This window comes from Guyanagaster necrorhizus (genome assembly GCF_019112545.1).
Source record: "Guyanagaster necrorhizus MCA 3950 unplaced genomic scaffold BT62scaffold_27, whole genome shotgun sequence".
Classification (NCBI taxonomy): domain Eukaryota; kingdom Fungi; phylum Basidiomycota; class Agaricomycetes; order Agaricales; family Physalacriaceae; genus Guyanagaster; species Guyanagaster necrorhizus.
In genome coordinates, this window is record NW_025064906.1 from 565,369 (window position 1) to 579,037 (window position 13,669).

A 13,669-nucleotide genomic window follows, 5' to 3' on the forward strand; every position below is an offset into this window, starting at 1 on the left:
AAACATTAAAATGACAGACACAATCCCGGAAGGAGGCAGCCTCTACCAATGGAAAGCTTACGCCAAATTGAGACGGAGCGACTCATAGAATTTGCGATTTGTATGAGCCGACTTTGCATTTTCTGCTTCACAAAGTTAAAACTCTGGCTGCACTCAGGGACGACGCGTTATGTCAGCATCTGCATTGTTCCCTTCTTGGTCCATTTCTGACTAGGATAAAAGGCGTAGCCTTCATTTGTAGGGGATTCGATGGTATGACGCGCAGCTCAAACTATTTTAGTTTTCCCGCGCGACTCTGAACAGGGCTCACAAGTACTTACCACTGCGATCTCCGCAGATTGAGATCGGCAAGGTTGCTCGTAGCTACACGTGAAAGCTTCGCCTCGCCACTGCTCTCTTATTTGTCATCATACAAGTCTCGTGTACCCCAAGGTAGAACAGACTCGTGTCCAAAGTAAGAAGATGACTCTACCAGCCCTTGGCAGGGAACATTTGTGTCAAATACGGTACGGTATGCTCTTTGCACGGTTTCAGTGATTGCATTGTCGGACGAGGAAGGTGCAATGACGGCGACAGTGAACAAGGGGGGGCGGGGGTGCTAGCATCAAGGTCACATATCACTAACACCAGCGGGAGAGGGGGCGATGCGCAACGTATTTTCGCCTGTCGTCGTTGTATCACGATGAAGGTCTCCGAGTCGGCAATTGCCTTTCGACCTCACGTCGATCGAGTGTAAGTGCGCTTCAGATCATCCAGGTCAAGCTGAAAGAACACGAGTCAATATAAATAATCGAGCGGGCCATCTTCGTACGTACCGATAGCTCGTCGGCGAAGGAAAAAAAAATATGCTGGAAGAGTCGATGTTGGTGAGACGCAAGGCGAGTACGCACGTCCTTATTGAGCGCCTGGTCGATCAGCTTCGGCGGCGCATCGAGGAAATGGATCTTCCTCCATCGATTCCGTCCGTTAGACTGTTGTCCGAACCTGAGATGAGGTTTTCGTTGTCCCAGCGGTCGCGATCCGCTTCATGGCTGTTTCGCGTCTGCAATGTCCACTCCTTCGCGACCATCCGAGTCCAGGATCATTTTTTATGTTCGAGGATAGTCTGAAGTACACGCACACAAATCTGATGGAGCAAAAAAGAAAGTCCTCGTTCAATGCAAATATAGTATAGAGTCAATAAATAAATAATACGATGCAATTAGAATATTGCTCTAACCAGGCCACCACCGATAGCAGCACCAGCACCGAATCCTACACCTCCAGCTGCAGAGTGGGCCATCTAGACAACACATAAGAAAATCCCGACCCCTAAAATGAAAGACCCAACGCACCGTATTACCGTACTTGCCAAACTTGCTCTTCTTCCCATCCTGACCCGCGTCCTGCTGAAGGCCAACGGAGTTCGTACCTGCCCCGGGAGGTGGGGGGGCGTTGGCGCTTGAATGAGCAGCCATGAACGGCTTGTACTCTTTCTTCTCTGTGGGAGCTGGAGGTACGGAGCGAACACCGGTCGGTGGGGTGAACGCAGGAGGTAGGGTCCGGGGAGCAGGCGCAGGCGTAGGTGCTGGTGCGATCTTCTCGACGTAGTTAGATGGGAAGAGAGCCCTACGGCCGCCATACTCCCCGAGCCACCAGTCGGCGTTGGTCTCTTCGACGATGGTAATGATGTCCCCAGCTGCGAATGAGAGGTCGTCGTGGTCAGAGGCGTCGAGGTTGTATGCCCACAAAGCTTTGGCTTGCACGACCGCTGGTGCCGCTGGTGCTGGTGCTGGTGCTGGTGGGGGCAGGGAGGGCAACCTAAAGGGGGTCGAGCGAACAGGCGCCGGTGTCGAGTCCGTCGTTGATTGGAGAGAGGACAGTTTTCTCTGCAGACCGGCAGCATCTGCTTGGGTGACGTACCCGTTGGTGACAAGGAAGTCGATGTTCGAGGCCGTCTGCGAGGCGGTGTGAGTAAGGGCGAAAATGGCGGAAAGAACTCTTGTTTTTCTTCTCCCTCACTCTCCACTGTACGCAACATTCACTCATTCGTTGATGCTAGGTGTGACGTAGAACCGGAATGTTGCGAAACAGGTGCGGGAGGAAGTAAAGTGATAGTATGTGCTGGGAGAGGCATCACCGATGTTGGCAGCGCAATTGTACCATATGATACATGCGCTCTCTCCTTCTTGCTTCATTCCTCGCCAATGGAGATAGACAGAATTGAAGAATTGAACGTAACAATAAAGAAGCACCGCGCATGATGGTCAAATGGCTTTGGGAATCATTGGAAAAAGCGGAGGGATGGAATATTGATGAAGATGGTTTGAGCATCAAATTCCTCATGACACGCGTCGATATCTACCATCACGAGTGGGATGTAATGAAGAATCTTGTTCGTCACAGAGATACGCTAGCGAAAATATCAGTCAGCTGGGACTAATCACAAAAACTAAAAGATACACACCGATGTCCCTAGGACTTGCATTCCGGGTAAATCGCTTTGATCCTGGTTACTCGCCGGATAATACATTGGAAGCTGCACACTCGAATTAGAAAAGAAACGGCAGATATTCTGGCTACGCACCAAGAACCTCTCTAGAAGGTAACGACATTGTCTACCGCCAAGTGCTTCATGTCAGCGGACAGGGTCTCTTCGTTGCTTGCTCATTATCGAAGGAGAAGGCCGTTATGGAAGCAGTGGTCTTGGTATAGACGCCCCGTCGTCATCGTGGTCAGAGGTCAAAGCCGATATCACACAGCCACCATCCACCTTTGCCTGTTACGATCACCACGTCCGACAACGAAGAGGGATATTTGTTCTGGATCCATTACTCGAGTTGGAGACCTCCCTCGTTTCTGCCGTTGTCTGCGAAATTTTTTACTTCTCCCCGTGAGGCGGCGTAAAATGGAAGACCAGGCCTCGCTTTGTACCCTCGTCGCGCAAGTGACGGATGCATTTTCTCCTTCTCCTGCCCTCGTGTTGCCTTCAAGAAGCTAACGTACAGGCCTCGACGTGCGAATTACGACAAGTCAGTACTGGCCGTTAAAAGGCCAGCCAACCACAAATTACTCCTTCATCACAAACAACGATGTCTGCTCGCACCGCTACTCCGTCTATCTTCGGCGCACCCAACGAGTCCGCCGAGTCTTCTGGTCGTGCCCTCGGCAGCCCCAACACTGGACTCGGAAGGGGTGGTGTCGGCAAGCAAAAGGAGGCTCTGAAGCTGCGCTTGGACCTCAACTTGGAGGTGGAGATCGCCATCCAGGCCAAGGTCAATGGTGATATCACGCTTTCCCTCCTGTGAGGACACTGTTGGATTTTGCTTGACTTGGTCTGATGGATGTTTGTGTAGCGAGTGATTGAATGATCTCGACGGCTATTTTACAGTATGGATGTTCGTACATGCTACGGTACGTTCTTCACTCGTGGTTCGTGAATTTGATGCTCACTGACTCCTTAGGATGGTCAGTATTGGGTTCCGTACTGGACGGTAGAGAATGTCGCGTATATGGACTTGCGACGCTGTATTTTTTCTCTACCCCAATTCATTGCACTGTTCTATGCTTTCCTTTGGTATGAGTGAGCGAGTCCCTGTGAATTTGGTTTGTCGTGGTATAGCAAAGAGCAGTTGATAGACAACACCCTTTTTTCTAGGAGAGCTAGGTTGTTCGAGATTTCATATTTTTTAAAGGTTTAAGCTGCTGTTTCTTTACTTGTTCTAAGTTTCCTCGGCATCCAATTAGATTGCGTGATTTGAAGCCCGAGTTAGCCGGTCGGAAATGATGAAACGTTCACTGCCCTTCCCTGCTCTTTCACCACGACGACGATGGAGACGACCCTCCTCACTCACATCGTCTCACAGACGGCCTCGAACATCGACTTCCTTGTCACCAACGGGTACGTCACCCAAGCAGATGCTGCCGGTCTGCAGAGAAAACTGTCCTCTCTCCAATCAACGACGGACTCGACACCGGCGCCTGTTCGCTCGACCCCCTTTAGGTTGCCCTCCCTGCCCCCACCAGCACCAGCACCAGCACCAGCGGCACCAGCGGTCGTGCAAGCCAAAGCTTTGTGGGCATACAACCTCGACGCCTCTGACCACGACGACCTCTCATTCGCAGCTGGGGACATCATTACCATCGTCGAAGAGACCAACGCCGACTGGTGGCTCGGGGAGTATGGCGGCCGTAGGGCTCTCTTCCCATCTAACTACGTCGAGAAGATCGCACCAGCACCTACGCCTGCGCCTGCTCCCCGGACCCTACCTCCTGCGTTCACCCCACCGACCGGTGTTCGCTCCGTACCTCCAGCTCCCACAGAGAAGAAAGAGTACAAGCCGTTCATGGCTGCTCATTCAAGCGCCAACGCCCCCCCACCTCCCGGGGCAGGTACGAACTCCGTTGGCCTTCAGCAGGACGCGGGTCAGGATGGGAAGAAGAGCAAGTTTGGCAAGTACGGTAATACGGTGCGTTGGGTCTTTCATTTTAGGGGTCGGGATTTTCTTATGTGTTGTCTAGATGGCCCACTCTGCAGCTGGAGGTGTAGGATTCGGTGCTGGGGCTGCTATCGGCGGTGGCCTGGTTAGAGCAATATTCTAATTGCATCGTATTATTTATTTATTGACTCTATACTATATTTGCATTGAACGAGGACTTTCTTTTTTGCTCCATCAGATTTGTGTGCGTGTACTTCAGACTATCCTCGAACATAAATGCCAAAGAATCGCTCTCTTGACCCACGAGGAACTTTTGGTCGGACACAAATGTTCCCTGCCAAGGGCCGGCAGAGCCATCTTCTTACTTTGGACACAAGTCTGTTCTGCCTTGGGTGCACGAGACTTGTATGATGACAAATAGGAGAGCAGTAGCGATGCGAAGCTTTCACGTGTAGCTACGAGCAACCTTGCCGATCTCAATCTGCAGGGATCGCAGTGGTAAGTACTTGTGAGACCTGTTCAGAGTCGCGCGGGAAAACTAAAATAGTTTGGGCTGCGCGTCATACCATCGAATCCCCTACAAATGAGGGCTACACCTTTTATCCTAGTCAGAAATGGACCAAGAAGGGAACAATACAAACGTTGACATAGTGCTGCAATTGAGCAGGTGAAGTACTGGTCAGTTGTCACGGCCACGATGCTTCAACTGTGTCCGCTGCTGGTACCCAGTCACAGTTTGAGCATGCGACGACAATTCCCGCCGAAAGAATCCTGATTTTACGAAATGTCTTGGACTCATTGACCTCGTCATAGACAGTGGTTGACATTGGACCATGATGAAGGAGGCTCCAAGAAATGATGAGGGAGAGTCGCTGTTATGATGGTAGGGATCAACACCATAAGCCTGGCGTCTTACTATCGTCACCAATTTCTACACACCTTCTCCATTTATAACACAAATATGCTGTTTCTGTGTATCAGTTAGCGAGAGCAGGAAGAGTAGCGAAACCAGTTTTCATTGGTGCGCAGCAAAAGCATGCAAACGGTGGAGAATGCTAATTATATTTCATTTGTGGGTACCTGAATGGATAGGATGTACCATCGTATATGTGCAATGAACTATGAATGACCTGATGTATACTCGAGGTGAGAAATGGTACTAATCTAGGACGGCCACAAAATATGTACTCACCTCAAATAAGAATGTTCCGACACTGTTTAATAATGCACAGATGCTCCATCCTTTGTGCTTCTTCATAGACCATTTGAAACACGGACACTTTCTCAAACTTTTCGTCAGATAGTCTTCGCCCGACAACCCAATATCGTTTGGGAACCAGTTGGAGATCGAATCCATCCGTACCAAGCAATGTGTAGATGTCTTCAGGTATCGGGAACTTGTGACGTGCAATGATGTCGAATGTATGTTCCGTCAGATTGGGATCTTTAATGATCAGCTTGCCACGTCGCCTAACCCCTTCCACACTTCGCGCGGCCAATCCTCGCACAAGTACCTTTTCAATGCAGGGCCCTGCATGCCAGCTATTATTCGTCTCCGCATTCCAATCAACTGTCAAAAAAGAGTAGTTTACCGCAGGCAGAGGTGCTTTCATGACCTGCTCCCAAGAGGGTCTCCACTTCGTGTCTGTATCTCCTGGTTCAGGATACCAGAAGAACAGCTCGCCCCGATTCCACACAGACATTTCATTCACCAATTCCGTCCATGCATCTTCGAGAGATTCGCCCTCTCGGTATGTCGGTATCGTCGTGGTGATCAGAGGGAATGCTAGTCCCGCGATTTTGTCCACAGGATTGGTGGATACCCGGCTCTGCATCTCTGACAGGATCTCAAACGTCACGGAGACTGACAGCCGCGGACGATAGACAGTGCTGATGGACTGCAGCTGCTTGTGAAACCTAGTCAGTATCTCAGCATCATAGTTCCCATACTTGTCTATTGGTTTCGCATGCAGCGGTCCATCAGGTGTATCCCCGACAATGATCCTCTCCCTGCCAATCTCCTGTAGTGTCCACGCGCGTCTAAACCAACAGCGATCACTGTCCAAGTCGCCCTCCTTCAAAGTAAAGGCCCGCCCCAGCCCACTCAGGTAGATCGCGACTTTGGCTTTCACATACACGACTCCGATAGTGGGCACATCGATCTTCCACTCTTCTGCACGCAGGTCCTCGCTTGGCCCGCCCTCCTGTCTCAAACAGAGGACATCCAACCACGTGTATTGCGCTCCCAGATTCAGCATCTCGATGCGGATTCGGTCAAGGCTGACATCTTTTGGGATCGGTACGGGCCATTCCTTCCCATTGATAGGCGTCCAGACGGGGACGCGATCCTCCGCGTCCATCCACGCATGCGATACCGGCCGAACATTCGTAGTTGACGGGATCATGGGTAGAGACGCATTGCTGCTCCACCATGGTACCACCCGATTAGCGTATAGATCCCAGACCCGTCGAGGTTCCAATTCCGGTCTGACAATCCGGTTATCGACAAGTGCATTTCGTCGCTTCTCCTGGTCCCGAGCTTCGCGTGTACGTATCTCATCTTGGATGGTATTCCAGTCTTTGGTGCCCCATACCGCGCGGAGACGGCCATATGCAGTCCCAAAGTCGTAGTTATTCTTGATGCAGTCTTCGAGAGTGGAGGACATCGATGGAGTGTCCAGGGTGTGTGATGTTCTGAGGGTGGTGTTCAGTTGATCTAAGAGGCCCATAACACCGAGGGTAGCGCACGGAGTGTCGGCGAGGGAGGATGATATTACGGGCTTTCGACCGGTGTAGGATCGTTGGAATGGAACTTTGATCGACGACTCTTCTTGGCCCGTTTCAGTGCAGGCAGAAATGGTGACTACGGGGAAAGCGAGGTCCTGAAAATATATTAACAAACTCTTCTCTGTTTGTTTGCTAACCGGCTTACCTCCTGGGCGTGAGGCTCTGGGAATATAGAAACCGCCTCAGAATCGCAGCTCAGGGGTTCTGGAGCTGTTTCTGCACTGCTCAGGTCAGGCGGCGAGTGTGTCGTTACCTCCAAGACAGGGCCGTTACTTTCTGCAGTAGAACTGCCATGAGGTATCGCCTCTTGAGACTCTGAAGGCGGAATTATGTTGGCATTCTGGTCAGAATCGGATGTTGCATCAGGAGATGAATCCTTCATCCATGCATTCGAAAAGACGGAGCGTAAGTGAATGCAAATTGACTTGACACCGCTCAAAAGTAGGCCAATAATTCTCGATAGTACTAAGGTCGTCATACTGAGTACTCGAAACGAAATAGATTAACAATACGTACTATTTCCCATTTTTCAGATATGCAGTCCAGGGTTTATGGAATCTAGGTGTATTTGCGTAGAGGCAGGCAGGTGTTGCAACTCGCAGGTCGAATTCTACGGGGTAAAGCGAGGGATTCGTGTAACTAGCGTGTTAGAAGCCAACGACATCCTGCATGTTTCGGGCCCTGCAAAAAGCATGCGGGTACACGCGGAGATCACCGCGTCGACTCCATCCTGTCACTCCTTCACAAAGAGCGACATACAAGACAGATTTTGTATCGATGATGGGCCGCACACCTGTATACTCTTGTGAATCCGACGTCAGGAAGAAATACTGAAATTTTCATTAATGATATCACGTACGCATATGATACCAACTGCATCCAGATTACCGGACCCCGCAAACGTCTCTTTTGTCCAGTGGTGGTCGAACTTCTGAATAATACCTTGAACAAAAGCTTAGAGAAAGATGAAAGAAAAACATACCATTGAATTACGGTGTCTCTCCATCGTGTTCTCCGCTACGCTAAATACGTCTTTCTTCGTTGTTCAGCCACACTGAAGCCCCATGTATGTCGTTTTGGGAAAATGACTGCTCCTGCAGTCGTGCGTGGACACAACCGAAGGCCTTGAGCCAGGTATTGGAACATCGTAGGGCATGCTGGTGCCGTGAACACGATGGATTGCTATAGCACGAGGACCTGTCGTACCGGAGTCAGTCAAAAATGAAGGAAAATCGGAAAGTCACCTACACCAAAAGCCTGTTTGAACTTGGGAGAAGGTTTTTCTGAACTCGAAGAGGGCTAGATTGGGTGGTCAGGTTGGAAGGGGGACAAGATCTGGAAGAGGCGACTGGATGATAGTTGGAGGGCAATGAGGAGAGCGAGCGAAGGGTGAGGAAAAATTGATACAAGGATGTGACAGCATTATTGGCAACCAGAGCTGGCAGTCATGGTCAGTTGCAGTTCTGTAATCGCCAGTAGAAGATAGTCGTAAGCACAAGTGTCTTATATCATGCGGCATTAGTATTAAAGATAGTGATTCAATTGAAGGTAGTGATATTGTGGCAGTGATAATGAAGCCAAGGAAGGCGAAGATACTAATAGAGAAGACGTAGTTTAGGGGTGAGCGGCAAAGACGGCAAGCGCCGTCGGCCATATTCGGCCTGCCATGACTTTTGAACAAACATCGCGACACACAGAATGCTCATCATGCCGGCTGTTTTATTTTGAACTCGTTTTCTTCCAGTGGATCACCGACTATCTGATTTTATTCAAGCTTTATGCAGCCCAAATTTTCATTGCTGCCCTTCCTGTCATCGTTCATTGCAACAAAGATACGGCCTTTCTCCTGTGCACGTGCAGCACATCGAGGACCAGGTTCTCAAGGGAAATTGGAAACGCACGCGGCTTTGGGTGAAGGTTATCAATGTCCGGATAGGTATCCTTCTGAAGCCAAGCGAAGGTGTGTGTCGGGTTTCCTTCCAAGCCACTTTAACTTGAACATCTATAGGGACAACAACAATCGAATATGGACTACCTGGGATATTTCAGCATCCAGTCACAGGCCAGCAGCTACAAGCGCAAATTTCTGATTACGACCTTGGCCCATCCTTATGATATTCGGATATTACTCGACCTCTTCTCTTCTCTGCGACCGTGGATAGGGAGAAGACGTGAAGAGTTCACCACGTAGCCTCTCCCTCTTACATGTCACACTTGTGGGGATAAATGAAGTCGGTGGTAGCATGGCGACAGCTCTGAGTGATTCACGAATGCCAGACCATATTTTACTCAGTTTTCTGTATATCTTATCGTCGTGAAGGTTAAGGTCTATGGTTGTGAGACCGAGTCGATCCTCACATGAACCTTCCAGATGCATTCGGTCCAAATCAAACCAGTGAGCCCTCTCTTTCTTTTTGGCAAACCCATCTTTTGAAACTTGGCAATGTATCTTCAGCCCCAAGGAATTGTCTATTGTCTCGCTGTCAGCCAATATTTTCTGCCACTTGCCAAAACGACTTCCCGCTTTGTCTGTCGTTCCACGACCAACGTATCCTTTTTCAAGTTATATGTACCCTGGAAAGTCCCCTGCCGGTCTGCATTTGTATTGATAAACTGCTGTGACAGACGAGATGTTGGAAAAGAACAAATAGACGCGATATGTCACGGCCACGTGAGCAGAATAACGGTCTCTCCGACTCACACTCCCTTCGCCGCCGCCGTTCCCAATCCGATCTACAGGATATCGTGTCTCACTCTTAGGGCCCCAACTACAATGGCATCTTCCTTCTCGACTGGCAGCAGTTAACATGCTTCAAGAGGCCATTGACTATCTTCCCACCTCCAATTCAATCGTGCAGTAGGCAGTTCGACATGGACATCAATACTGCGTCTAACGTTCCAGGGTGCAGAGGCCATACCATGCTATTCTCGTCCTCGGGCTTGAAACCGGTCTCTGTACTTGGCAGCGAGCATACTACATCTCGTATTCTCCCACCGTCTCTTACTCAAACAGAGAGCTCACAGAGATATCAATCGCCTTCCTTGCGGGGAGTATCCTCTCCCTGTTAGCAGTGCTCGTTTTACATCCGACCACGCCAATTCTCACGGCTATTGACACCATTATGGCTAACGACGAACACCGAGGATGGCATCCCTCATGAACGCAGATAAAACCATTCCCGGATGATCGTAAAGAGAGTCAAAGAATATTTCGTTCCCGAAGATTAGGACGTTGCTCTATGAGCTGTTATCTCGTGCTGCACGCTCGTCTACTTTTGTCGCGCAGCCAGTGGTAGAGCGCAGCATTTGACATCTACGGAACTCGCATCGCCAGTGTGAGAATGCAGCGAACAAGCCAGACGGTAAATGGTGTCACGTGGACTGGTCTTTGTTGCGCGCCTAAGATCCGCCCCCCCTGTCTTTGTCCCTCTGCGCGGACCTACTTAAAAACAATCTGATCGTCATCCACTGCAACCATTCCCGCTCTCCTTCCACCATGAATGGACCCGGCCATCCTCTCTCCCACCAATCTGGTGCGAGCCAACTTTTCCCTGCGAATTCTCCAGCGTTTACTTCGACGTCTCTCACTTCGGCGCCAGCGTACGGAGCAGTCACAAATGTCCAGACTCATCGCAGAATACAAGATTCTAGTGGGATTCAAATGCCTGCTCCATCTATGCCTCCCGAAACATCCTCGACCTCACAGTTGCCTTCAGGCTGGAGCACGCCATTGAGACAAACGAGCCGCTCGTGCCGCTATGGCCGCAAAAGGTTCAGGTGGCGGTTCTCCTGCCCTATCCGAATGATGATCGCTGTCCACGAAGAATTACCGTTCCAACCGCAATCGCAAGGATCTTGGTTAGTGCCTCTTCACCGAATCCAAGCTAGAGCTCATCTTATCACAGCCCGCGCGCACGGAAACTCAGCATATATCAAAAAGAGACGTTCCTGGTGTCGCAGAACGGTCCCGAAGTGAGCATCCTGAAAACGTTCGAGAGCCCGCTGTATCGGTTCAGCCAGAACGATGCGACACGGAGGTGACTTTTCCTCAGGTGCGAGCCCTGGGTTGATGCGGACAGGATCGAACGGGACAAGGTGGTGTATTTGGGATGCGGGTGCAATGTCTCTCTTGAGAATGTTGAGTATAATCTGGGTAACTGGATGCGCCACTGGGATTGGTGTGTTGGTATCGAGAATGCGATTTTGAGTTCTGTGCTGGATGCTTGGGGAATTCGGACTGCAAATTCTTCTGTGGGGCGACCGTGATGCTCTTAGTCTAAATACTGTATATTTTTGACCTGGGGAGCTGTTACTGTTAACGAACAAAGAGCTGTCGCAATGTATTACCTTGGCATCACTATGACCTCAAGATATCTGAGAAGTTAGTTTCCCACTGTCGTTATTTGCCGGTCCTCTTTGTCTGCTCGTAAAGGTGGCGCTCAATCACTGGAAATATCCTCACATTTTGGTCGATATAGTACTTCTGCGATGGCCCATGTATTTGATTTGACACACCGCCGGCAAGCAACGTGCGCCGGTTTTTGCCCAAGGACATTAACCATGGATATAACCAAGTTCACTCTCATAGGATCTAGGTCGGTAATTATGGTATTACTGTTAATGCCTATGCTCCAGGTTTGTCTATAATATTTCATGTATTGAATTGCTTTGATCCTAATGTGTGGTTAGTCCAATGACAGCAATATTCACTATATCCATGTCGAACCCTTCTTTCAGAAAGGGTAGAATGAATTCGGAAGCAGACGGTGCAAAGAACACGATCTACCATGGCCCCGTCGGTCTCTCCTTCAAACGTTGAGAGAATGTCGAGCTGATAGCCTTCCCGACGACATAGAACAGTCATTCTGTCACTGAAACTGAGAACACAATTCGACCAAGTGAATGCGACATGTACCGTTCTTGGGTGCATCGTTCGCCTTGTGTCAGGCCTCGCATGAGCGTGCGCTGATCATGACAACTCCATCGAAATCGCCCTGTGCCGTTACAGATGCGAGTTCATTGATATTCATGAGCACGGTCTCGAGCACTGGAATCGAGAAAGGGGTGTTGTTTGCTGCAGTAAAGATGGCTCCATTCCGGTCCTGGCCACTATCGGAGGACGGTGTAGGTTCGCGAAGGAGGAGAACGTTGGCCCTGGACGTCATCGTGGTCAGCGACACCATGGGTAATGTGACCATTGAACATTAACCATCACCTAGGACATCGCCCACTTTCTGCCCCAATACCAAGCACGATTCCGATACTAGAGATAAGGACTGCCTTCTACTGGCTGGCTATGCTGGTATCCACAGTGGAAAGAGTCTGCTCACGATGCGGCCGTAGCCTAATTCCTCAGACGAAGAACGCGATGCTAAACATCAGCGGATCAGCTCTCCAACGTCTACATTCGCTGAGGACGACTATACAGCCGCATACATCGAAGATTGCCAGCTGCTTCTATCTGAGGTTTCAATTTTTGCGGAGGATAATTCAAGATATGGTGAGGTTGTCGTGTATGCCCACTATGCTTCACACTTACTGCATGCCATAGTGAAGTTCCATTCTTCAGTAATAATATCCTCGCAGAACATATGCAAATTTTTTAGGTTTAATAGTGATGGGATCTTTTCCAGATTTAAACGGAGTTGTTCAAGGCGACGGAGGTAACGGAGTGCTTGTTGTAAAGGTAGCTACAGCCATTGACATAAGTAAAAAGTATATTAGAAACCGTATGGCTTACCGCGAAACCTCAGCGTTTCTCAGGTGCATCATAACGGTTGAACTCCAATTCTCTCAAATACGGAGAGCACAACACGCCAGAAGATGCACTTCAACTTGTGAGGCCTGTTCAGAGTCGCACGGACAAACTAAAATAGTTTGAGCTGCGCGTCATACGATCGAATCCCCTACAAATGAGGGCTATGCCTTGTATCCTAGTCATAAATGGACCAAGAAGGGAACAATACAGATGCTGACATAGCACCTCGTCCTGAGTGCAGCCGGAGTTTTAACTTGTGAAGCAAGAAAGCCGGGAAGATTCCAAGGTCAGTTCATACAAATCGCAAATTCTATGAGTCGCTCCGTCTCAATTTTGCGTAAGCCTTCGATTGGTAGAGGCTGGCTCCTTCCGGGCTTGTGTCTGTCATTTTAATTTTTCCGAGGAAAGCAGAAGGAACGAGGTGCATCGCTACTACCTGCAATTGAGCAGGTGAAGTACTGGTCAGTTGTCAAGGCCACGATGCTTGCCTTGTGTCTGCTGCAAGTACCCAGTCCCATTTCGACCAGGCGACAACAATCCCTGCCAAAAGTGTCCTGAATTTACCAAATTTCTTGGAGTCATTGATCTGGTCATAGACAGTGGTTGACGATGGACCATGATGAAAGAAGCTCCAACAAATGATGGAAGAGAGTTGCTGTTCTGGTGGTAGGAATCAACACCATCAAGTTTGGCTTCTGACCATCAT

At 49.6% G+C, this 13,669-nt stretch overlaps 8 protein-coding genes across 8 annotated transcripts; 6 read left to right on the top strand and 2 right to left on the bottom strand.

Annotated features, from left to right (window-relative positions):
- Positions 1–1,087: 1,087 nt before the first annotated feature.
- BT62DRAFT_996489 (SH3-domain-containing protein) lies at positions 1,088–2,721 on the bottom strand. Its single transcript, XM_043190584.1, has 5 exons — positions 2,567–2,721; positions 2,447–2,518; positions 2,345–2,392; positions 1,335–1,937; positions 1,088–1,282 (listed from the first exon to the last, which is right to left on the bottom strand). Exons 2-5 carry the CDS (start codon positions 2,510–2,512, stop codon positions 1,202–1,204), a joined length of 798 nt encoding a protein of 265 aa, XP_043036284.1. The 5' UTR covers positions 2,513–2,518; positions 2,567–2,721; the 3' UTR covers positions 1,088–1,201.
- On the top strand, positions 2,519–3,020 carry BT62DRAFT_374187 (uncharacterized protein). The gene has a single exon (XM_043180679.1). It carries the CDS (start codon positions 2,615–2,617, stop codon positions 2,978–2,980), a length of 366 nt encoding a protein of 121 aa, XP_043036285.1. The 5' UTR covers positions 2,519–2,614; the 3' UTR covers positions 2,981–3,020.
- A 51-nt stretch (positions 3,021–3,071) lies between these two features.
- On the top strand, positions 3,072–4,581 carry BT62DRAFT_1010114 (SH3-domain-containing protein; the record flags this gene model as incomplete). The annotated part of the gene is made up of 5 exons (XM_043177612.1): positions 3,072–3,283; positions 3,371–3,393; positions 3,444–3,556; positions 3,753–4,448; positions 4,501–4,581. 5 exons carry the CDS (start codon positions 3,072–3,074, stop codon positions 4,579–4,581), a joined length of 1,125 nt encoding a protein of 374 aa, XP_043036286.1.
- Positions 4,582–5,703: 1,122 nt separating this feature from the next.
- Positions 5,704–8,102, bottom strand: BT62DRAFT_374241 (uncharacterized protein). The gene is made up of 5 exons (XM_043180680.1): positions 8,065–8,102; positions 7,722–8,005; positions 7,351–7,670; positions 6,011–7,300; positions 5,704–5,949 (listed from the first exon to the last, which is right to left on the bottom strand). Exons 2-5 carry the CDS (start codon positions 7,729–7,731, stop codon positions 5,872–5,874), a joined length of 1,698 nt encoding a protein of 565 aa, XP_043036287.1. The 5' UTR covers positions 7,732–8,005; positions 8,065–8,102; the 3' UTR covers positions 5,704–5,871.
- Positions 8,103–8,883: 781 nt separating this feature from the next.
- On the top strand, positions 8,884–9,448 carry BT62DRAFT_374315 (uncharacterized protein). The gene is made up of 2 exons (XM_043180681.1): positions 8,884–9,167; positions 9,214–9,448. The coding sequence occupies exons 1-2, from the start codon at positions 8,984–8,986 to the stop codon at positions 9,318–9,320; spliced, it is 291 nt and encodes a 96-aa protein (XP_043036288.1). The 5' UTR covers positions 8,884–8,983; the 3' UTR covers positions 9,321–9,448.
- Positions 9,449–9,772: 324 nt separating this feature from the next.
- BT62DRAFT_935830 (uncharacterized protein) lies at positions 9,773–10,376 on the top strand (the record flags this gene model as incomplete). The annotated part of the gene is made up of 4 exons (XM_043187019.1): positions 9,773–9,807; positions 9,848–9,950; positions 10,005–10,256; positions 10,278–10,376. 4 exons carry the CDS (start codon positions 9,773–9,775, stop codon positions 10,374–10,376), a joined length of 489 nt encoding a protein of 162 aa, XP_043036289.1.
- A 325-nt stretch (positions 10,377–10,701) lies between these two features.
- BT62DRAFT_922481 (uncharacterized protein) lies at positions 10,702–11,471 on the top strand (the record flags this gene model as incomplete). Its single annotated transcript, XM_043184404.1, has 3 exons — positions 10,702–11,063; positions 11,111–11,242; positions 11,285–11,471. 3 exons carry the CDS (start codon positions 10,702–10,704, stop codon positions 11,469–11,471), a joined length of 681 nt encoding a protein of 226 aa, XP_043036290.1.
- Positions 11,472–11,800: 329 nt separating this feature from the next.
- Positions 11,801–12,782, top strand: BT62DRAFT_935833 (uncharacterized protein). The gene is made up of 3 exons (XM_043187020.1): positions 11,801–12,070; positions 12,121–12,359; positions 12,421–12,782. Exons 2-3 carry the CDS (start codon positions 12,291–12,293, stop codon positions 12,754–12,756), a joined length of 405 nt encoding a protein of 134 aa, XP_043036291.1. The 5' UTR covers positions 11,801–12,070; positions 12,121–12,290; the 3' UTR covers positions 12,757–12,782.
- The last annotated feature ends 887 nt before the right edge of the window (positions 12,783–13,669 follow it).

What these genes read in the sequence shown, in the direction of transcription:
- BT62DRAFT_374315 (XM_043180681.1), top strand. Translation starts at nt 8,984, where the DNA reads ATGCAGCCCAAATTTTCATTGCTGCCCTTCCTGTCATCGTTCATTGCA. An exon ending in TTCTGAAGCCAAGCGAAGGT is followed by an intron (nt 9,168 to 9,213) that starts GTGTGTCGGGTT and finishes GAACATCTATAG; the next exon opens with GGACAACAACAATCGAATAT.
- BT62DRAFT_996489 (XM_043190584.1), bottom strand. Translation starts at nt 2,512, where the DNA reads ATGTATTATCCGGCGAGTAACCAGGATCAAAGCGATTTACCCGGAATG. An exon ending in TGCAAGTCCTAGGGACATCG is followed by an intron (nt 2,393 to 2,446) that starts GTGTGTATCTTT and finishes TATTTTCGCTAG; the next exon opens with CGTATCTCTGTGACGAACAA. An exon ending in TTGGCAAGTACGGTAATACG is followed by an intron (nt 1,283 to 1,334) that starts GTGCGTTGGGTC and finishes TGTGTTGTCTAG; the next exon opens with ATGGCCCACTCTGCAGCTGG.
- BT62DRAFT_935833 (XM_043187020.1), top strand. Translation starts at nt 12,291, where the DNA reads ATGGCTCCATTCCGGTCCTGGCCACTATCGGAGGACGGTGTAGGTTCG. An exon ending in GAAGGAGGAGAACGTTGGCC is followed by an intron (nt 12,360 to 12,420) that starts CTGGACGTCATC and finishes ATTAACCATCAC; the next exon opens with CTAGGACATCGCCCACTTTC.
- BT62DRAFT_374187 (XM_043180679.1), top strand. Translation starts at nt 2,615, where the DNA reads ATGTCAGCGGACAGGGTCTCTTCGTTGCTTGCTCATTATCGAAGGAGA.
- BT62DRAFT_374241 (XM_043180680.1), bottom strand. An exon ending in CAGAGCCTCACGCCCAGGAG is followed by an intron (nt 7,301 to 7,350) that starts GTAAGCCGGTTA and finishes ATATATTTTCAG; the next exon opens with GACCTCGCTTTCCCCGTAGT. An exon ending in TGAAAGCACCTCTGCCTGCG is followed by an intron (nt 5,950 to 6,010) that starts GTAAACTACTCT and finishes GCTGGCATGCAG; the next exon opens with GGCCCTGCATTGAAAAGGTA.